This window comes from Phalacrocorax carbo, chromosome 2 (assembly GCF_963921805.1).
Source record: "Phalacrocorax carbo chromosome 2, bPhaCar2.1, whole genome shotgun sequence".
NCBI lineage: Eukaryota > Metazoa > Chordata > Aves > Suliformes > Phalacrocoracidae > Phalacrocorax > Phalacrocorax carbo.
Window position 1 is genome coordinate 96,548,743 of NC_087514.1, and position 21,037 is coordinate 96,569,779.

Consider the following 21,037-nt stretch of genomic DNA (forward strand, 5'->3'; position numbering starts at 1 on the left):
CTGCCTGAGCAAAAAGGAAAAAAAAAAAAGGGGGGGGGGGGCAGGGAGGAAGAGACAGAGAGTCAGGGAGGGATGGAAAGAGGGAAAAATCAGTCGCCGCCACCAAAATATCATCAGCACTTAAAGGAGACCATCTCTTTAAAATGCCTTTACATTCTAAACTGCATTAGCCTCCCTTCCTATGATATAATCCAGCCTGATCCTGACTTCACCTACCCCCTGGGCCAAAGAAAATAGATTCAAAGTCTGGATTCTCACATGTTTTTACAGCCCATCTTCAAGACGTACACTCCATAATTTTTTTAAAAAAAAAAGCAAACTTCCCTGTTTTACACCTGGTTTCCACAAAAAGGAACTCAAGATAAAAATTTCAGTCCCTTATAAACTGACACAACCATCTTAAAATGTCAATCTGTGCATTCCACTAAAACACAAACCATCAATCAGAAATAATCTGTCTCCTGCAAGATTTCACTAAAGTTCACAACCGTGAGATGATTTTGTTGGCATCGACTACGGAGCTTTTGTTTTTTTTCTTGAGGGGGAGGGAGCACCCAGCTCTGAGTCACCAGTATATAGGTTTTTTTCATAGTGCCTGATTTTCGGTATTTGCTCGGTAATGATTCTTTTAAAAATGTCCTTCTCAAGATGTTTTTTTTTTTTACTCTCCGCTCTCCATTAGGACAACTGCACATACAAAATTTTATAGGCTTATAATTCTGCACACTACGTGTAAACATAAATAAAAACCTAGAGGTCAACATAAATAAAATAAAACTTTATTTTTTAAATAAAATTATGTTTTGGTTAAAGAAAAGATAGTGTGTCATTTTGTTAGTAGTACAGACAATTTTTTTTATCCAAAAGAATACATTGTGCTTTATTGTGTCATTTGTCTGAATACAGACTCAGTGGAATATCTAAATGATACCCTGCTCTGAACTCCAAGTTGAAAGTAAGTTTTTATTATACTTGAGGGAAACAATGGGTTCAGCTGCTTATTGCAAGGAGCAATTGTCAAGGGAGAGTTAAACTCAATTACTGTAACCATACTGAATAAAAAATACTGCCAAGAACAAAAATACGCCTGGGTAAAGACAGCCACTGAATAAAAAAATCGACATAAAGCGTATCAAATATTTATTTATCTGGGCAACAAAGGACTATGATACATTGATAGGCATGGAAACTACTGCCGGCACAACTCAATACAATACAACTATAACTGCTTCCAATATGGCCAGTGGAAATACAGGATACCAGGTGGTCCCAAATGTTTGAAGTTCTTTGGGAAAACAAAAAAAAAAAAAAAAAAAAAAAAGGGGGGGAGAAAAAGAAAAACGAAAGGGAGAAAGAAAAAAAGGGGGGGAAGGAAAGAAAAGCTAAGTCTTGTTTTAAAAGACAATATTAATTTATTGCTCTGATGGTGCTTTCAGGAGAAAGACAGTGGATGAAAATAACTTCTTCTTTCATTTTCCACAACACATAAGGGTTGTAAAACCACTAACATGTTTTAAAACCTTGCCAGGGTCCAACATCACTTTATCTTCAACAAGAAACTAAATGTCATACTAATTATATATAAAAATTCATGGTTTTTTATTTGTTCAGCTGCTTCATTGTCGCCTTTAACATGCTACAACAGGGCTAAAAATGATGAATCCCAGAGAAAAACCCCCAAAAAACCTCTGATATCTAAATAAGTACCATGAACCACATGATGAACTAAGAGGGGAAGATTTAAAACCCACTAAACAAGAGGTAAACGAGATCACCAGATAAATAAAAAAAGGCTTAAAACAGACTCACCATATTTACAATTCCCATTAAATTACACATAAATAAATATATACATACATGAACACTGATTCCCTTATATAATAACCGTGAATCGTGTTGCAATAGAAAGTTCAAGTTGGTCGCTTTACCTTGGACAGGAAAAAGTTCTACAACTGAAGATATGACATGGAACTGCTTGTGTTTTGTGTTCAAGTTTATTCACAATACTGATAAAATGTCATCAGTCCTTTTTGCCTTTTGTTTGTTTGCTGTTGCTGCTGCTGTGGTACCTCTTTCGCTTTTTTTCGGTTTTAATATGGCTACAATCTTAACTGAAGTTTATGTAAGGGAAGGTGGTGATTCAGTCCGGTGAAGCTCATAGAATTTTTAAAGTATTATTTATTTCTTTTTGGTTTTTTTTTAATTTTTTAATATATTTTTAGAAAAAAAAAGTCCTTTTCTTTTTTGTGGTTTTTTTTGTGGGTTTTTTTTTTCCTCCTTTTGTTTTATTTTAAAAAAAAGTTCACAAACTCAAGACAGAACTTTTTTTTCTTTGCTGGCTCCGTCCCCCTGTTCTGTTCTCTTAGGCTCCAAACCGGGGTAAAACGATGGTGGCAGTGGGGAGAGAAGGGGGGAATTTAAGAGGGAGCAAATGGAAATGTGGATGCTGGGAAGGGGTGTGGGGAGAGGGCAGCGCAGTCCTGCGGAGTCGGAGAACAGGATTGGCAGAAGGACGCTCATTCTGTTGCTGTAGCCTGGGGTGCTGGGTGCAGGGGAGAGGGAGGAGGGAGATGAATGGATCGATGGGCTATGAGGGGGAAGGGAGAGGAGCGTGTGTGTGTTGGGCGGGGGGGGGGGGGGGGGGGGGATGGATATCCTCACTTTCGGTGCTTCTCCTCTTTGTCGCCGCTTTTGGTGCTGTTGTCTGTGTGGCTGTTGGGATTGTTGCTGAGGTACATTTTGTCCATGGCCTTGAGCGCCTCGGTGAGATAGTTCTGCAGGGCGGTGACGGCAGCGCACACCGCCGGGCTCCCGAAGCCGTGCGAGATGAGGTTGAAGTGGGTCAGGCAGCTCTGGATGCCCGGCTCCAAAATGGGGTTGGGCCGCGAGTTCCCCAGGGGAGATCGGTCCTGAGCCAGCAGGTCGGTGAACTCTTTACAGATCTGTCTGTAGCACAAATGGAGCAGAGAGACAGAGGGAGGGAGGCAGGGAGGGAGGGGAAGAGAGAGGGAGAGCAATGAACCATCACTGGCGGCGGCAAAGCCTGTGCACGCTCCCTGCTAGGTTACACAAGCCCCTGGATCAAGGGGGCTGCTGCCCCCGAGCGCACAGGCGCTCTCTCGCCTCTCCCTCTCCTCTCTATGCACCTTTTCCCCTAATTCTCACACCTCCCCGGCACAAACAAGCCTCTTCCCTTCACCTCGCATGCACACACGACGGCGCGTGCACGTCACACCCTGGCCCCGGCCAACATGCAAACAACAGGCACGCAGATGCACACACACGCCAGTCCCTGTATCGCAGCCCCCCACAAACACACATCCCTGCCCAGCTGGGTTTCGGAGCAGACAGGCAGTTTAAAGTTCCCCAGCAACGTGCCGAAGGGGATAGATGGGGTGTGATATCCAAAGGGAGGTTCAGGGATTTATCCACATCTTGGAAGATCCTTTTTTGTTGTTGTTGTTTTGGAACTGGAGGGAGGTGCAGGCCCCTTCCTTCACAAGGCTAAAACACGCCTGTGTGTTGGGAAGAAGGAGCGAGGGCAGAGAGGGGAATCGAGGCTTTAAATTAGGGTATTCTGAAACATTTATATAGGTACATCTATATCTCCAAATCCAAAGGGACCTTCCCACAGAGGGGAAGGCTGACGCTAACTGGGGTCTGGAAATTTCCTTCCAGGGAGTTGGGAAGAGAGGATACAAGGGCACGGTGCAGCGGTTCGGTTGTACCATCCACTGGCTGCACAAATGGTTGGGGAAATAGCACACCTTCTAGCAGGAGAGCTCACAGGCGTGTTGAAACCGTCTCTATTCTAAAACCCGCGTTAATGTCTTCCAGCCATAAAGCGGCTCCCATCTTCTGCCTGCGCCCTCTGGCACTGTGCCCTTTGGTGACACCTCCACTGGTAATTAAGGGCTACTAAACAACCCTTTTAATTTCCAGCAAACATATCAAAACAATAATTTTCTTCTCACGCGCCACCTGAAAGCCCCACCAATGATAACCTCCGCTAGCATTTTAACTGCATGCAGATTGTCATTTCAAATATATTTTTAATATCCCTAGATTCGCTAAGTAACAGAGCTGCTTAGGCAGAACGAACCATTGCCGATTTTAACGAACTGAAATCAGTTTAACGTGCCAGTTTTATTTTACAGTCAATGGGAAGCCTTCCCCTTCCTTCCACCTAAATTGATAAGCTAAGCGAAAAGGCCCCAGAGAATGTTTTGCTCTGAAGAGTTACTGCTTTTTCTTTAACTAAACATCCACCCACAATTTTCACGACTTGCTTGCAAGGTGATCTGCGCGAACTGACTTGATGGAAACCAAGCTGGGTTATAGAGTTCTCCTATAGCGGGAGGGCAAATACACCCCCTTCACAACTTGCAAAACCATCAGCCACCAGCTACGGCTACGTGGCAAACACTCACAAATAAAAGCCCCAAACCCGGGGTTTGTTGCCCCCCCTCACTTCTGAGCAACATGCCAGAAAGGTAAATGTCTTACTTTGTAGCTAGAAGCATGTTTTTTCTTGTGACTTGCTCGTTTGGATCGGAATGTTGTCGGTTGAGAAATTCAGCTACTGCTTTGGCAGGAAATTCTGTCTCACAAACGTACCCAAAATCTCTAGCTAGATGCACTGCTTCTCCTGAAAAGGGAGGCACGGGTGGGGATGGGAGGGAAACACACAGCTCATCAGTACACATCCACACAGAGGCAAAAAATCCATTAAAACAAACAAAAAAAAGCAGCACTACATTCTGCTTGGGCTTTTCTTCTCAAAAGCTTGGACTTTTTTTCTTTGAAAAAGGCAGGGTAAGAAATGCTAATCGCATCTTATCTTGCAGGAGTTCTCTTTGCTTCAGTCGAGGGCAATGCAAATGTGTATTTTCATGACAATGGTTACAAGAGAAATCTCGCATAAGAATTTTTTAAAGTTTACATTGACTAACAGATAGATACTTCTAGACAGGCAGGCTCCATCCACCCAGAATGTGTGCTTAGATTTACATATCTATACATATACACAGCCATTTATGTACATTTTGTTCACAGCTATTTACTCTGGAAATGTTTGTTTGCCTCAGCCACCTCTCTATATTCTTTTGCAATGCATCAATGATTAATATTGATCATAATTACTCCTAGAGCTCTTCTAAATAAAATGCATTAAACAGCTAAGTGTTTAAAATTTAACTTGATCGCATATAATTATACGTTCACCCCCAAACGATTAACCATGAGAATTTTAGGGTCATTCCACTGAGTCTGTCTGTTTTGTTGATTTTCAAATCTTTGGTTTTAATTTCCTGAACCAGTTGGTTTTTACTGCAGGGCTTCCTGCCATTAGCTCTAGCTCCGGAAGAACGCATGCGCCAATTAGAGCTTCAAAGCCTCAGTCCAGTGAGCTTGTTTCCATAAAATGGAGCGGATCATAAACAATAACAGTACTCTAGAAACTGCCTCATCGCTACAGGACTCAAAGCCCCAGCAATGTTTATACGATCATCCCCCCCAAAATTAGCCACCACCGCTAAGTTATCTGGAGATTGGGCCTCTGGTTTTGTTTCGTTGTTTTTTTTTTTAAAAATCATTCCTCTAAAGCCATCGCATGCGGAAGCCAAACAGAACACTAGATTACCATAAAACCTTCTCCATATTCATTAACATCACAAATAATGTTAAGCATCTACCAAATCTAGACTCTTTACAAGTCTTCCCCTCGTGATTTTTTACTACAGTGCCTCGATGCAATTGCAAAGCCTTTTCAAAAACGTGAAGACGCAGTAATTTTCACGCAGTATAAATATAGTGCGGCCACTTATCCTGATGTTCAAAAAAAATGAAGCCTGGCATTGCGCAGCGCTTCTTTCCCCGTCCCTTTGAACATGAAACATTTCTCGCAGGATGCGAAGCGACAACAAAACAAAGCAACAAACTCCCTCCTACACAACCAAACTTAAGCTAAACCTGCGCAGCCCGGGCCAAGCTTAAAAGCACTTTGCAGACTTGAACCGGTCTAAAATGCAGTCGAACCCGTAAGTGAGGGGAAAGGAGGAAGACCTATTTGCTGGCATCGGTCTTACTTTGTGCCAGCCAGCGTGACGCCGCAACTGCTTCAAAACTAAACGACTGCAAACACCTGAGCTTCCCGCCTCCCGGTTCTGACAGCACAGGGCATCCCAAGCTATCGAAAGTAAGTTGCACCTTTTCTGGCCAGAGCAAAGCAGAGGAGAACGGTACAGCCAAGGGAACACGTGTTCTCAAAATGAGAACCAAAAGGGAGCGGGGGGTGGTGGTGGTGCAACTTTGAGGCTTTCAGAACACCGTTAATTCATGACTGAGGTCAAGGATTCCCAAATTAATTCAGGAAGTAATGGTCACGCATTTCTCAAATGCAGATGTCAGAAAACTTAAATGATTTACTGTTATGTGGCTGCGGGCTGGGAGGGAGAACAGACTTAAAATAGCTGCGGTTTCTGACATTTAAAATTGCTTGGTTGTCCACCTGTGGCAGAAGGACGGTGGTGAAGCATTAGAGGCTCTGCTCCCTGTAACTCAACACTTGGGGGTCTCTTACAGGGCTGCAGCCCCCGTTCGCAGGGATCCTTCCCATGCTGCTCCCAATGAGATCCACTTACTCTGGGGAGGGATTACTCACTTGAACGAGGGGGAAAAATGGGGCCCTGAAAATGTCTAACTCGGAAACTTAAAAGCAAATAAATGGCAGAACGCAATGCTGAGTCTGCAGGACCCACGCAGGCCCGTTTCAGGTTAAAGCAAAAAGCAAAGGCACACAATTAACATTTTTTTCCTGAGGCACAGAAAATAACGCCCTTCCAATTTCCAACAGTCAGCACTGACTGGGGGGACAAAACAAGACCCAGGCCAACACCAAGTTTTCTCCCATTTAGGCAAAAGCAACAGGCACGTTTTTCCAAACGAGCCCTCCCGACTCTTTGACTCACTTACCCTCCACGAGCGACGTGAGCAAGGTAACGTTAGCAGCTTTACGCCTCCCAGCTGGCAGGTTTAATCCTATTTTGTCCAGTTTCTCCCTCAGAGATCGCCCGCCGTTTTTAGACTTCGCCCTGGTCCACACAAAAAGGCATTGAGAAATGGGGCTGGGCGGGGGGAGGTCCCCACTCCCGCATCCCCTGAAACATCGCCTTCCCACAGAGGGGAGTAAAGGGTTTGGTGGGGGTGGGTGTTGTGGGGGGCTGAGAAGCGAGTGTTGCTGAAAGCTGAGTCTCAGACGTAAGGATGGGCTTTGGATGGCTTTGGAGGGAACAGGGGAACTAAGGTCCGGATCAGCCCCCCCAAGCCGGTGGGGACCCCTGGTACCTCGTGGCCAGGGCTGGACCACTGAGGCAGCCACCTGAGCTCCCACAGTGCCAGGGACCTGGGGGGCAGCTTCTCCCCACAGACAGCGGCCCAGGCGTTACGGGAGGCGGCCGATTTGTAAGGTCACAGCCCCCGTTACCACCACGGGGCATGGCTGCCCTCCTGCCCGTCCCTACACAGCCCATCTGTGGCAGAGCCGGACCGGTGGAGGTGGGAGCCGGTTTAATTAATCTTCGATGTTATGCCCTGCCCGGGCGCTGCGTAATTGCCTGGGTGAGGTCACAAGCCCAGGGCAGCAAGTGTGGGCGCCCACGGCGGGGTGCCCGCCCGTCACCTCCCCGCTCCCAGGGCGGCTGGGTGGGTGCGTGGGGGGGTGTTCATCGCCGTGACGGGACAGCGTGGCCGGGGAGGGACACACACACACACACACACACACACACACACGGCACCGTGCCCCATGGGCCCGAAGCGTGGCCACACGAGGCTGCACGTTGCCATGGTTACAGCGCCCCCCCGACCCGCCTCGCGGCGCTGCCCTGGCGGCCGCGCGCGCCCCGACCCCTAGCGGCGGGCGGCCCCGCCGCCCCGCGTGGGCCCTCCTCCTCGTCATCCTCCTCCTCCTCCTCCTCCTTCCTCCAGCCCGGCCCGGCCCAGCCCGGCCCGTCGGGGCGGCAGCGGGCGTTGCTCGCCGCCGCCATCCCGCCTCCTGCGTCCGCCCGCCCCTCACCTCCGGAGCACTCCGCCCAGCAGGGAGGCGTTGAGGCACTCGGGCGGCGAGAGGCGTCTCTGCACTTCCGCCACCGTGACCTTGTACTTGGAGGTGGAGCTGAGCAGCGAGAGGCGGCCCGGCACCGAGCAGAAGACCTCGTTGGGGTTCACCACCCCGCCGAAGAGCGTGTCCTTGTTGATGGGGATGGAGGAGACGGCGTTGTTGTTAGACTTGGAGAGGGACACGGGGCCTGCAGGGAGGGAGGAGCAGGGAGGTGAGGGTGAGGAGCGGGCGGGGGGACGGGGGGGACGGGGGGGGGGGGGCCGCTTGCTGCGGCCAGCCCCGGCCCCGCACCGCCTACGGGGCGGGGGGGTGGAGGGGAGCAGGGGGTAGGCGAGGGGCAGGGCGGCCGGCGGGGGCACCCCTCCGCTCGCCGGGAGAGAAAGAGAGAGAGAGAGACAGCGGGACAACCCTCCACCCGCAGCAAAGAATTGTTAAAATCACGTCAGTGTCGGACGTCACGGGCCCGACCGGCCCGCAACGGGCGCTGCCGAAGGGCGGGCAGTGCCCGGGGGGAGCGGCGGGGCCGGGCCGGGCCCCAGCGCCGCCCCGGGACACCGGCCCCGGCTCCCCCGCGGGGAGGGACGGCGCCGCCGCGCCTCCCGCCCCCGCTGCGGCTGCAGCGCGCAACTTTTGACGTGGAAAAAAAAAAACCCGTAAGGCAGCGAGGAGCAGGCGCGCGTGTACCCCGGCGGGGGAGCGCGCCCCGACGGCACCCGGCGCCCGTCGCTTCCCCCCGCCCCCAAAAAGAAGGGCCGGTCCCTCCCCGAACGGAGGGACCCTCCCCGGGACCCTCCAGCCCCGCCGCCGCCTTCCCCTTCGCCGCCGCCCTAGCCCGCTCCTCTCGGCGGGCGCAGCCCGACCGAGCGGGGGGCTCTCTCCGCTTTTGGATAGATCACTTGTGACATTAATAGCTCTGGGAAGGCTAATAGATACAACAGGAGTTAAACGAACTCTTGAGATTACTAATAAAAGAGCCAATTATCATGTCGACTTGGAAAGAGCATCTCTTAAGATTTATCCCTTGCACATCTAATTTGACGTGACAAAGGCTTCACAGACGGGGGGGTGGGGGGCGGGAAAAAAAAAAAAGGAAACTTTGAGCTCACTGGCTGTGCAAGCGATTAGAGACGAGAGCGGCTCCCTACAGCACCTTGCTCCGGTGGCAGCCGGGGTACCCAAATTCTGGGCTGCCGCACGGCTGTGGCACCCCTCGGAGCAGGCGGCAGCTTAACCACGCGTTCGGCCCCGCGAGTTTTACTCCGAGAGCAGCTCCCTACACGGGATCCAAACGCAAACCCATGGCTTTAACACCGAGAACGTCCTTTGCGAAAACCGCCCTGTGCCACCTTTCCCCATCCTTCGGTCGTCCGAAGAATAGACGGGGAAAGGAAAAGCGAGTGAAAACACGCCAGAAATATTTTGCACCGTTTTGGGGAGCAGTTTCCGAGCAATTCAAATTCCAAGTGGAGCAAGCCAACACAAAGCCAACGAAAACCGAACCGCCCTGACGGATAGCCATCAGTTTCCAGAAACTCGCCCCTTGTTCTCCACCAGCCCACCTCCCCACCGCCGTGATTTAAATAAGAAAACCCCAAGAAGGAGGAACAACTACTCTTTCACAGCCCAGTTTACCAACAACGATTAAACCCAGCCGCTCGGCCAGATGCACGGGGCAAACCATCAAACCGAATTGTTTGCTAACGCGCTAAAACATCGGCTCGGATTTTCCAGATCATCTGCTAGCATTTTTTCCTCCTTAACGCAACAATAATTAAAATACCCAGCAAACGTGGCCATTTAAGAAGCGGGTTGAACCTATTTCAACCCGCATCACACCGTTTTCTTTCTCTACCTCCAACCTTTTGGCCAGCAGTACGTGCCAGGGGGAGGAAGAGGCCGGGGGGCTGAGGGTGTGTGGTTTGGGGTTTTTTTTTTGGGGGGGTGGGGGGTGGGAGGCCGGGTAAGTCCTCCCCACAAGTAGTCCCCAGCCTGTGACGACATGTTTGGTATGCGCGGGGAAACGGCTTACCTTTCTTAATTACAGTTTGATCTGGGATGTTAATACCGGGGTCTTCTACGTGCTGCAACAAAAGGAACAGGCAGGGATGTAAACGTACAACCACAACAAAAGGCGGGGAGGGCTGGGGTGCGGGAGAAGTTGTGTGTGTGTCCCCTCCCCGGGTAATGGTGCGGGAAACAAGGGATCCTGCGGCGGGAGGTGGGGGGGAGACGGGATTTGGGGGGGATTTTCTTTATCAGGAGGAATCCCGCATCCCTCCCTGCTCTTCCCCAAGAAGAAGAAAAAAAAAATAAACCACCCCCACACCCTCGGGGGCTTGCCCGGCCGAGCCGGACACCCGAGTGGCCTCCAGCTTCTGCGGGCTTCTTCCTTCCTCCCCTCCTTTTCCCTCCCTCCTCCCCGGGAAGCAGCCCCGGCCGGGCCCTTCCCCGCTCCGGCGCCCGCGGGAGGGAGAGCACAAAGGAGGGGGGACCGGTGGGGTGCCGGAGGGCGGGGGTTTGGGGGGCGGGCGGGGGACGCGGCAGGCGGCCCCACGCACCCCGGGCTCCCCACTATTGTCCCCTCGCAGGTTCCGCGGTGGCGGCTACAGCTGGGGTTCGCGCGGCAGAGTCACGACGTGATTAGAAAGTCAAATGAAATCGTGTTTTCTAATTCCAAAAACTGACAGGCAATATAATGTCTGGCTGTGTTTACAAATTAACACCAGTGCTGCTGAGATAGAAGATTTCGCAATCGTTACAAAACCCAGGCATTACCATTTAAAAAACTATTACTTCCCTCTCTAGTCTTTGTCCAACAATAATACTGATTCTAACATTTTCCATTCTGTCTTGGATTTATGCTCCTGTTAATTGTGCCTGATCTCAATGATTCCGGGTGGATGGTACTAAGTTGCTTTATTACAGGTTTTATTATACTCAATGCTCTCATTTGTAACTTGCCTAAAGTGCTTCTGGATTTAAGTATAATTAAATTGAGAAATGTTCAGAAATGACTACTGCTGCAGTTCTTGTGTTTTAACTATATGGGGAAATATGATCCCTTTATGCATGCACCCTAAACCCATAAAGTAAATGTACTGTGGCATAATACTTTTATTTGTGTTATTTCTACACATATTCCATACAGGGAGGACTGTTAAGTTTAAAATCCCACAGAGATATTTATGATTAAATAATTTTCACCATCTACTTGATTTTTCTTAAATATTTAGTGGTTGTTTTTATTAAAGGTTAACTGTTGCAGCAATGGAAAAATTCAAAAGCGACCCTTTCCTGACCCAGATTTTTGTAAAGGTTTGCTTAGGGTTTTTTTTTTTTTTTTTTTTCCATAACTAGATAAAACACTCTCAAAAGATACATCCTCTTATTTTTATGCTTTCTGTCATGCAGCCTGCTGATTCAGTTTTACGGGGGGGGGGGGGGGGATTGGCTGGTCTGGTTTAAGGATTTAAACCAGATGGCATTTGGTTTTCACGAAGTATAGCAATGCTATTAATTCATAGATCCCTGAAAGGCAAATCAAATGATTTGTACTTAAAATATCTGCAAGAGGAGGCTTCCCGAATCGGCCCACTGCCACAGAGCACAATCGAGGAGAGGGAGCTTTCAAGAAGAGAACATTTTAGGTCATGTTCCTCCTCCAGCAATCAGGGGCTTGCAGTCAACAAATTAGTTTATTCTTACTATTACCTCCATGTTATTTTATATCAAGTTTAAAGAATCGACCTGCTTTTAACGGATCCAAATTGCTTACTAAATCCTCCACTTTGGGAAGCGTATGCGTTTATTGCAAAACTGCTAAACATAACCAGCAATTTTCTGCGGCTAATTTAGCCAGATGAGGGCTGTAATAAATTCACTATTTTCCCCAAGTATAATTTACAAAAGATTTCAAAATGACCCCCAAAAATAGGTAAATTTATCTGACCATTATCCTTGCAACACGAAACTGTACTCATTAAACTGTCAGCGAATATATTGTTGTAATATTTGATCCTGTAATTTGGGATGGCATTTCAGCAAAAATCACATCCAGATACCACAGTTCCCTCCTCCTCTTCCCTCCTGCAAGTCGAGCAGCTTCAGTCCCTCAGCACAAGCTCTGTGGGCTTTAATAAATTTATTGCCATGTTCTAATTCCATTTTCGGGGAGAAACCCAGAAAGACGAACTTTGATCACGACCTATCACATTGCATAAAGCCACTTTCCTAACCGAACAATAGCCCTGCCTTTCTTTCTAAACAGCCCGTGCGCTAATATCATGCTTAATTAGAAATCTTTTTTAAAATCTGTATTTATCGATAACAGAATTAGGTCCCCCAAATAATACATCCTCCAATAGGCTCCCAACATTTAATTTAATATAGGGTGTAGCAGGTCTGGCTTGAATTTGATAACCTATAGCTAATGATTTATGAGGTCATCCCTTTGCACCGCTGCTAAAAGAAGGCGGCAGCGTTTTAATATACCTCTTCCCTGATTTGTCAATTAATTCCTTTAGAGGAGAGGATCTGCCCGTATCCTCTTACGACTTTAGATGTCGTTATCCCATATGCCAATTCTGTAATCATGGGAAACCGATTTTTTTCCTTCTTAGGCCACTTTCACCCACTTTTTTTTTTTCTTTCCCCCTTTCCCTTTGCCTGCGAGGACATTTAATGAGATCTCGCGTTTCAGACTCGTGTTTTTCCCAAGGCAGCGAGAAATCCCCAAATGCACGGCCCTGTGGTGATATTATATATTCTCCCAATCGTAACAGCTTATTGTCATTGAGAAGGAAAGATATTGTTAACGATGACAGTCATTTGATTTATTTATATTTTAGCGGGCGCGTTCGCAGGGAGGCGTCGCGCAGGGACGAGCTCCGAGAACCTATTGTTCTAGGTGGGGGCTTCGCCTTTCCCTTGGTGGGGTGGGGGTGGGTGTCTCTTCTTCCCTCCCCTTTTTTTTTTTTTTGGTGGGGGGGGGTCCCTCTCCCTCCCCCCGAATCTCGGCTCCCGAGGGGAGGGGGACGGGGGGCAGAGGAGCGAGCGGGGCCCCGGGGCGACCCCTTTGCTTACCGGCACGTCCTCGATGGCGTGGGGGATGGAGTGGAGGGGCAGGTCGGCCAGCCCCGAGCCCAGCCCGTGCGGGGCGTGCAGCAGGTCGTCGTGCCGCCGGTAGTCCCTGCGTGGGTCGAGCCCCGAGAGCTGGTGGGGCAAACCCCGGTGCGTGTGGAGGAGCCCCGTCTCCTGGCTCTGCCTCTGTCCCGGCCATCCTGGGTGCTGGGGCTGCGGCTGGGCATGGAGGGGGTTGAGGCTGTAGGGGTCGTTCACGTGGGAGTAGGGGTCCTGAGACTGGGGGTAGATGGGCTGGTAAGGGGGGGGGAAGTAGGGGGGCTGGAAGTCGGCGTTGGGGGTGTGGGAGAGCGGCGGGGCGCTGGTGTAGGGAGACTGACCCACGGTCCCCAACTGGGGTAGCCGGGCTGTCCCGTTGCTGGTACTGTCGTGGCGCTCCTGAGGTGGGAAGGTGGGGGGAATGAAGGGGGGGGGGGGGGGGGCGGGCGGCGAAGGGGGGGGGGGGGAGAGGAGGGGGAGGGGGAAGGAGAGGGAGAAAAGAAAAACAAAGATAAAATCAAACTGTTTCTCCTCAAAATCGGCTTGCGAATTTCACTTATCGGGCAAAAATGGGCAATTCGTCCGCTCCGAGGCGGAGAAGAGCAGATCTGGGGATTTCTCTGCCTCCGATTTCCCCTCGCAAACAATTAAGAGGCAATCTCTCTTTTAAAATAATAATAATTATTTTAAAAATAATAACGGCAATAACGATAACAGCAATAATTGCGACAGGACTGCTTATAATAATTAACAAAACAGTGCGGCGATACCAGTGGATTCCCAACAGATCGCGCCCCGGCATTTCGGGAGCCGGCATTTCCCGCAAATAAAAAGAACAATTCACAAGCGGGTATTATTAAAATAATAATAATTCTACCGCCACCCAAAATGCTCCCGCTGGCCCTGGGCAGAACCGAGACCCGTACTATCGCTGGGATTACCGATAACGCATTCCAAGAAAACCCTGGAAAATCCAAGCCCACTGCCATTTTGTTACCAGAAGACGCCGAAATAGGTTCTAAACAAACCGGTCGTTCCCTCCCCCCCGCCGCGAGTTTTACAAACGTTTCGGGGCACAGGCACCGCCGCCACGGTCCCCCACCTCGGGGGAGAGCCGCCCCGGTGCCCGGCCGATCTCCCTCCCTGGCCGGGGTGGGTGGAGGGGGGGGTGATTTTGGGGGCGGCGGCGGCGGGGGAGCGGAGGAATGCGGCGGGCAGCCCGGGGGGCAGCACCGCCCCGAGCTCCGCCGCACCGACGGGCGAGCGGCACCCGAATGCGCCCGGGGCTTTCGGCATGGCTCTGCCGGCTCCCGCAGCCGGAGCCCGCAGGTATGTCCGGGGGAAAAAAAAGGCATGGCCTCCGCGGAGGAGGAGGAGAAGGAGGAGGATTCAAGGGAAAGAGCCACGATCCCGGAAAAGGGAAACGAGAAACCTGAAAATATCCCGTTTGCAGGTGGCAAGGTGAAGAAATCGAAGCGGTAGGATCCAAGTAAAGCCTTCTGCCGATCGCTCGAAGCAGACCAAATAGAAAAAAAAAGGGGGGAAGGCAAAAAAAAAAAAAAAAAACCAAAGAGGGGTGGGAGGGAGGTAAACCACCGATTTCATAAAAAGGAAGGAAAGGAAAGGAAAAAAAGCCCTCTCCGGAAAGCTGGGTGAGAAACCCCGACCGCCACCGCCACCGCCGACAACAATAGCAACACCCAGCACACACCAAACCCCCTCCGAGAGAAACGTGAAGCAACTCACCATAGCCGAAAAACTGTGTACTAACATCTGCGAAGAGTCGGGGGTTACGAGTCAAGGTAGAAGAAGGAGGAAAAAAAAAACCACAAAAACCAAAAACGAACAAAACCAAAAAAAACCCCAACCCCCCAAGCAGGCAGAGGGAAGGGACGGGCGGCGCGGCGGCCCCGGCGGAGCCCCGCGGGTGCGGGCGCGGCGCGGCGCGGAGGGAGCGCGGCCGGAGCCCGGCGCTAGGCGCGGGCGGCGGGACCGGGGCGCCGGGGCTGCTCCTGCACCGCGGGCGCGCCACTATAATCCATCAGAACTTGCACCGATCTCTGCTGCCCTTCATCGGGTGTTGCCAAGGCGAGCTCTCTATCCTGGCGTGGTGTGAGGAGTCAAAGTTGGTTGCTTTTTTTTTTTTTGCCTTTTTTTTTTGTTTTGCGCGCTTTTTTTGCCTTTTTTGGTTTGGTTTTTAGCGTGTGTGTGTTTGTTTCTTAATCCTTTTTTTTTTTTTCCTCTGTCTCTTTCTTTCTTTTTCTCCTTTGACTTAGCTGCTGCTTCACTTGAGCTCCTAATAACAGATCTGCTGCCTTCCTGGAGACTCCTAATAGCAGATATTCATGACTATTAATATTACACGAATACTTAATAAGGGAAGAATGGCTGGAAATCGAGCGTGAAGCGAGAAGGCAACTCAAGGCAGAGCCTGTTCTAAATGACGTCCATTGAATGAAGAATCAGTGTATCTAATCAGAGATGGGGGAGAGGGAGAGGGAGAGAGAGACAAAAAGGGAGAGAGAGGGAGCGGGAGAGAGAGAGGGGGGACATGCTGCTGCGTCTGACGAATCACAGGAAAGGGGCAACATTTTAAAAGGTTGCAGGGCATGCAAAAGTGAAAGAGAAAGAGATCCGGAGAGAGGGAGAGGGTGGGAGCCAGGAGGGGGGTGCGGTGCTGGGGGGGGAAGAGACGGGCAGAAGGAGAGAGGGGAGGGGGCGCGGGATCCCCCCTTCCCTTCCCCTCCCCTCCCCTCCCCCCCCCAATCCCCCCCCCCCCTCCATCCGCCGCCTCCCCCTGCCCCCAGCCCCGCGGTCCTTCGCGGGCGCACCTCGGGCTGCGGCTGCTGCGCGTAGCCGGCCTCAAAGCCCAGGGAGAAGAGCGGCTGCTGGCTCCCCGCTTGGCTCTTGCCGCCCTCGGCCGCGCCGCCGCCGCCGCCTTTGCGCGGGGTGGGCTCCGCGGGGCCGCCCGCCGCCGCCGCCGCCCCGTCCATGCCTCGACGGCGCCCCGCCGAGGGGCTGCCCGCGCCGCTGCCCCCGCGGCGGCCGCCCCGCGCCGCCGAGCCGGCTCGCCTCCGCGCCCCGGAAACCGGCTGGGAAAGTTGGGTTTTTTTATTTTTTTTTTTTTTGGGTGTCTCCCCTTCTGGGTGTCAGCCCTCCTCCTCCTCCCTCCTCCGGTTCGAGCCCTATGCCGAGGTCGACGGGGGGCTGGGGAGTCCAAGGAGCATCCACCGGGCTCCCCGCGGCCCCCCTCTCGGAGGATCCGGGAAAAGACGGTGGGGGGCGGCGAGGGAAGGAGGGCGGGAGGCACGCGGGGCGGGGGGTGAGGGAACCGGGAAAAGAGGCAAGGCGAGCGCTTCTCCCGGCCCAGACAAGCCGGGGCTCCGGCGCAACCCGTCGGACTGGCTGTGCAACTCCCAAACAACTCCCTCAAACAGGCACCGCTCCGCTCTCCGCCGCTGCCCCGCCGCAGCCTCCGCGCCGCCGGCCCCGGTCCCCGCCTGCTCCCGGCCCCCCCGGGGGCGCCGGCGCCCCCCCAGGCGCTGAGCGCCGCTCACCGGGCTTCTACCCCCCTTTTCCTCTTTTTTTTTTTTTTTTTAAAGGCAGGTCATATCCCCGTCAGAGTCCAGCCACCCTCTTTTCCATCTTCTCTGCAAATCACCTCGCATCCGCCTCCGAGGAAAGCACGGAAAGGCAACCCCACGCACACGCACGCACACGAGCCGGCGGGCTCCGGCGGAGCGGCCGCTGCTCCCTCCGTCTTTGGTATCACCTCGGTGTAAAGTCCCATTAGCACAAGGCAACAAAAGCCATTGGCGATGAAATCCGCACGTGTACACGCTTGAACACCGATCCTGGGGGGAAGGGAGGGGGAGAGACACGCTTTTCTCCCAAAATCCACAGCTGATACACTCCCCCCCCCCGGTTTAAAAAATAATAATTAAACCACCCTTGACACCTCATTCCTAGAAATCAAGCATCCGCCAGCGACTGGATCTAAGACCTCAGCTCCCGCAGCGGGAGGCAGCTTTATCTCAAACTCGTCGATCCGGGGCTAAGCCACCAAATCGTTTAGCCGGCGGTGAGTCTGGCGAGTCCTCGGTCCCTTTCCTAAGCTACAGCATCGCCCAAAGCAGCGGCAGGGTCGGATGGGAGCGTGTGTGTCCCCCACCCCCCCGCTTGGCCCCAGCCATGCACGTCGGCGAGGCTCCGCCGAGGCTGGGGGTACCCCCACGCGTGGGTCACGACCAAATAACTGCGTTCATTTGCAAAGTGGAGTCCTTTATTGGGCGGTTTAAACGCACTGCACAGGCAACTTTTGTGAAACGGGTGACAATAGTATTCGTTGGTTTGAGACTAGGCATGGGTCCCGGGCATCGCTCTTCTTTTTCCTCTTCTCTTTTTTGTCAGATTAAAAGACACTCGTCTCTTTCCAAAAATACGGATGCACACACAGACACACAGAGAGATGCGCGTCCAACAATCTGTGCCGAACGGCTCCAAAACCGAATTAGGTGGATTTTAATTTTTTTTTTTTTTTAAGCGGTTAAAATATTCCTCAAAGCCGTGGGAGTCTGGCCCTGAAAATTAGGAGGCTGGGGCAACACCACTCGCAACCCCGTGGTTTCAGGTCGGCAGCTGACCCCTGCAAATTTGTGCAGCTCGGTACGATCAACCCGCAGCTGCATCGAAAAGGCTGACTTTAAGCGTGGGTCCTGAGCCAATTTATTCGGGGTGCTTCGGGTACCTGGCATGTGAGAATAGTTCTCTTCCCTTTGTCTCTTTGCCCTTTCATTCACGCATTCATCCCTCCGTCCGTCCGTTCGTTCATTCAGCCACCCACCCACCCATCCATCCATATGGATGAGAGTGTAGCATCCTACAGAGCCCTTATCTACGGAAGATCTACCTATAGACCAGACTGCTGCTGGATCCTCTTTGCCTTTCCTCACACACTTCCGACAAAGCCGGGTTTCCACAAGCCCCGAAGTTCCTGGGGAAGGACCCCAGCCCCTCTCCAGCTGCAGGACCGCAAGGAAGCCTGGCGAAGGAGCAGAAGTTTTCCTAAACGAAATTGAGAGACGGAGAGATGCTGCAGGCTCCCCGCTCGCAGCTGCGAAGCCGGGGGCTCTGCCCCGCCCGGGGGGGAAAGCGCTTACCTCACATTCCTCATACTTGATATTATCCGTCAGTTTCCAAAGCATTTTCATGGATTGGCGTGAGCGAGAGGATTTGGTTCTCGCTGCCTTTCCCTACGGTGGCGGTGCCGGGGCGGCGTGGGGGAGCGCGGCTGGCGGAGCCTCTGCGGCGCTCCCGTCCGCGCTCGGAGATCTCCCTCTAATGGTGGAAACTTTTCCCTTTTCCAGCTCTTTACCCACAGCCTAATCGCCTCATTAGCATATCAACAACAGCCCAATTGCTCGCCAGCACAACAACCTGCAGCGATGGACACAGGTAGAACGGACCCACGAGCAGCAACAGCAGCAACAACAAACAACAACAACAAAAAAGGCGTTCTCCAACACACCGAGCCCCGGCGCGGGGGGGGGGGCAGAGGGCCCTGCCTCCCTCCCGGGCTCGCCGGCCGCCGCTCCCCCCGCGCCTCTGCCTGCCAGAGGGGAATGAAAGTGGCCAGCAGAACCAAAAAAAAAGGGACCGTCCGCTCATCTGCGGAGAGTTTGGGGCTAGCCAGGCTAGCCATGAAGCCCCGCACCCCCCTCCCTTTTTTTTCCCCCTCCTTCTCCCCCCACGAGGTTTAAAGAAACCAAAGCGAGGGGAAACGAGACTCGGGTTTGCTCTAACAAGGTTATTGTCTGTGGAGGCTTCTGTTGCCCTCTGGATTTGATTTGATCTTTTTTTCGGTGGATATTTGAAAAGCTTCTTTTATAAACGATTTTGTTCCTTTCGGCTCTTTCGGCTATTGGTCTTCAAAAAAAAAAAAACCAACAACGAACAAACAAAAAACCCCAACACAAACAAACCCAACATCCCAGATCGAAGCGGGCGAGCTGTAATGTGAATGCAGCAGGAGCCAAAAAGTCTTTTGCAAGTTCTTGAGCAGGGGGACAAGACAATGACCGTAATAAAACTTTGGTACTTTCTTAGGTGGAGCGCTTCGTTTGCTTAACAATGTGCCGCTAAGCGAGCGCTCAGCCCGCCCTCCGCGGGGGTTGCTTTTCCACCCCCCTCCTCGTTTATTTCCCGGGGTGCCCGGCCTCGGCCCATCCACCGTTTTCCCTGATTTTCTTCTTTTACTATTATCGCCCCCCCATCATCCCACGCTGTTCCTAACAGCGAGCCATCTTCTCCGTGGGGCCAGCGTGTCGGGCCTGGCGCGGCTCCCCACGCCTGCCGGGCCTCCAGGCGTCCCCCGGAGCCGGGCATCCCCGCGCGGGTGGGGTGCCATGGGGTGCGTGGGGCGGGGTGGGGGTGGTGGGGGTGGAGAGCACCTGGGTGCCCTGCCGCTCCCCGAAACTTCCCTCTGCCAACCGCAGAAACCTGCCCTGTCGGCCTGGGACACCCACCCGGGGCAATCCCCCGGCGCCGCGGGAAAATGTACCGCCTCCGGGAGCGATCGGCCCCTCCACTCCGCGGAGGACCCGCAGCGGGCCCTCGGGGGGAGCCCGGCACACGCGCCCCCACGCCGGTAAGGGCGGCAAAGCCTCCAGGCTCCCGGGCCTGCTCCTTCACACACACATCTACATCCTCCAAATGGATTTTCCTCCCCCCTTTCCCCTTCTCCCACCACCCCCCGATGCTCTTTTTCACCAGCGCTTTTGTCTACAAGTGGCAGGAGAGTAAATTGTTGTTTTTACTCCCGTCGAGGTTCAAATGGAGCTGGCAGATTAAGCCTAGTTAATGCCCCCGGGGGGCGAAGGGGGGGGATGAGAAAAAACAGGAGGGGAGGCGGGTAACGAAGGGGCCCATCGCCCCTCAGCGCCGTCCTGGCGGAGCCGGACCGGCCGGGAGGGCCTCCCACCCGCGGCCGGCCAGGAGTCCCGTGGGCCAAAGGCCCGGCCCTTGTCCCACCTCTCCCCCTAGCCCCGGGCCGGCTGGGGTGCGGGGATAGGAGGGGAGGGGGCGGCTTTCCCCAAAAGACCCCCCACGGGACAGCGGGAGGCGGCTTCTGCCCCCCTACCCCCGGCACGGCACGGCGTGGGGAGCGGGGGGGCGGCCCGCAAGCGCCGGAGAGCGAGACCAAGGAGGGCCGGGGTGCTGCAAGGAAAAGTCGGGAATACATTTCCAGGCAGGTAGTCCGTAAGCACGATTACATAAGAGTTGTCTTCAGAAAAAAAAAAAAATTAAAAATACTCTTTTGATCGCTTCTCCACACCGACCTGATAAAAAGACGCCGGTTCTAACTGTAAAAATAATTAAAAAGATCTTAAGATATTTTTGCTTACTGCATTTTTTTTCAGGCAACTTAACTGGTACCCTAAAAAAAAAAATTAAATAAGGCAGTCCGGAGAAAGAGTCGAGAGATTTGAAAACTTGGGAGCAGAAAAAGAAGCTAGGATCCCACCTTAAACTGGACTGTCCTAGAAAAATAAAAATCATAATAAAAAAAAGTAGTTTTGGGTAATAAAAGCCCGGCTGCTCGAGCAGGACGGTTCGCCCTCCCCTTCATCAGCCGGCAAACCCCGGCCGCCGGGCCCGAGCGGAGGGAGGCCGGAGGGATTCCCAAGCGTCTCCCGTTTTGGGAGCCGCCGTAACTCCACGCGTGTCTGTTCGCCCGTGGTACGGGTGGGTCGCCCCGGGTCCGCGGGGCTGGGCGAGGCCCCGGCGGGCCGCGTTTTCCCCACC

General features: G+C 52.6%; 1 protein-coding gene across 1 annotated transcript; it reads right to left on the reverse strand.

The window, feature by feature from the left end:
* Positions 1 to 399: 399 nt before the first annotated feature.
* TFAP2A (transcription factor AP-2 alpha) lies at positions 400 to 18,444 on the reverse strand. The gene is made up of 7 exons (XM_064443581.1): positions 18,394 to 18,444; positions 13,199 to 13,633; positions 10,146 to 10,197; positions 8,072 to 8,303; positions 6,973 to 7,091; positions 4,507 to 4,648; positions 400 to 2,946 (listed from the first exon to the last, which is right to left on the reverse strand). The coding sequence occupies exons 1-7, from the start codon at positions 18,442 to 18,444 to the stop codon at positions 2,658 to 2,660; spliced, it is 1,320 nt and encodes a 439-aa protein (XP_064299651.1). The 3' UTR covers positions 400 to 2,657.
* Between the last annotated feature and the right edge of the window lie 2,593 nt (positions 18,445 to 21,037).

What these genes read in the sequence shown, in the direction of transcription:
- TFAP2A (XM_064443581.1), bottom strand. Translation starts at nt 18,444, where the DNA reads ATGAAAATGCTTTGGAAACTGACGGATAATATCAAGTATGAGGAATGT. An exon ending in TCAAACTGTAATTAAGAAAG is followed by an intron (nt 8,304 to 10,145) that starts GTAAGCCGTTTC and finishes CCCTCCCTGCAG; the next exon opens with GCCCCGTGTCCCTCTCCAAG. An exon ending in CTGGGCGGAGTGCTCCGGAG is followed by an intron (nt 7,092 to 8,071) that starts GTGAGGGGCGGG and finishes TGTGTGGACCAG; the next exon opens with GGCGAAGTCTAAAAACGGCG.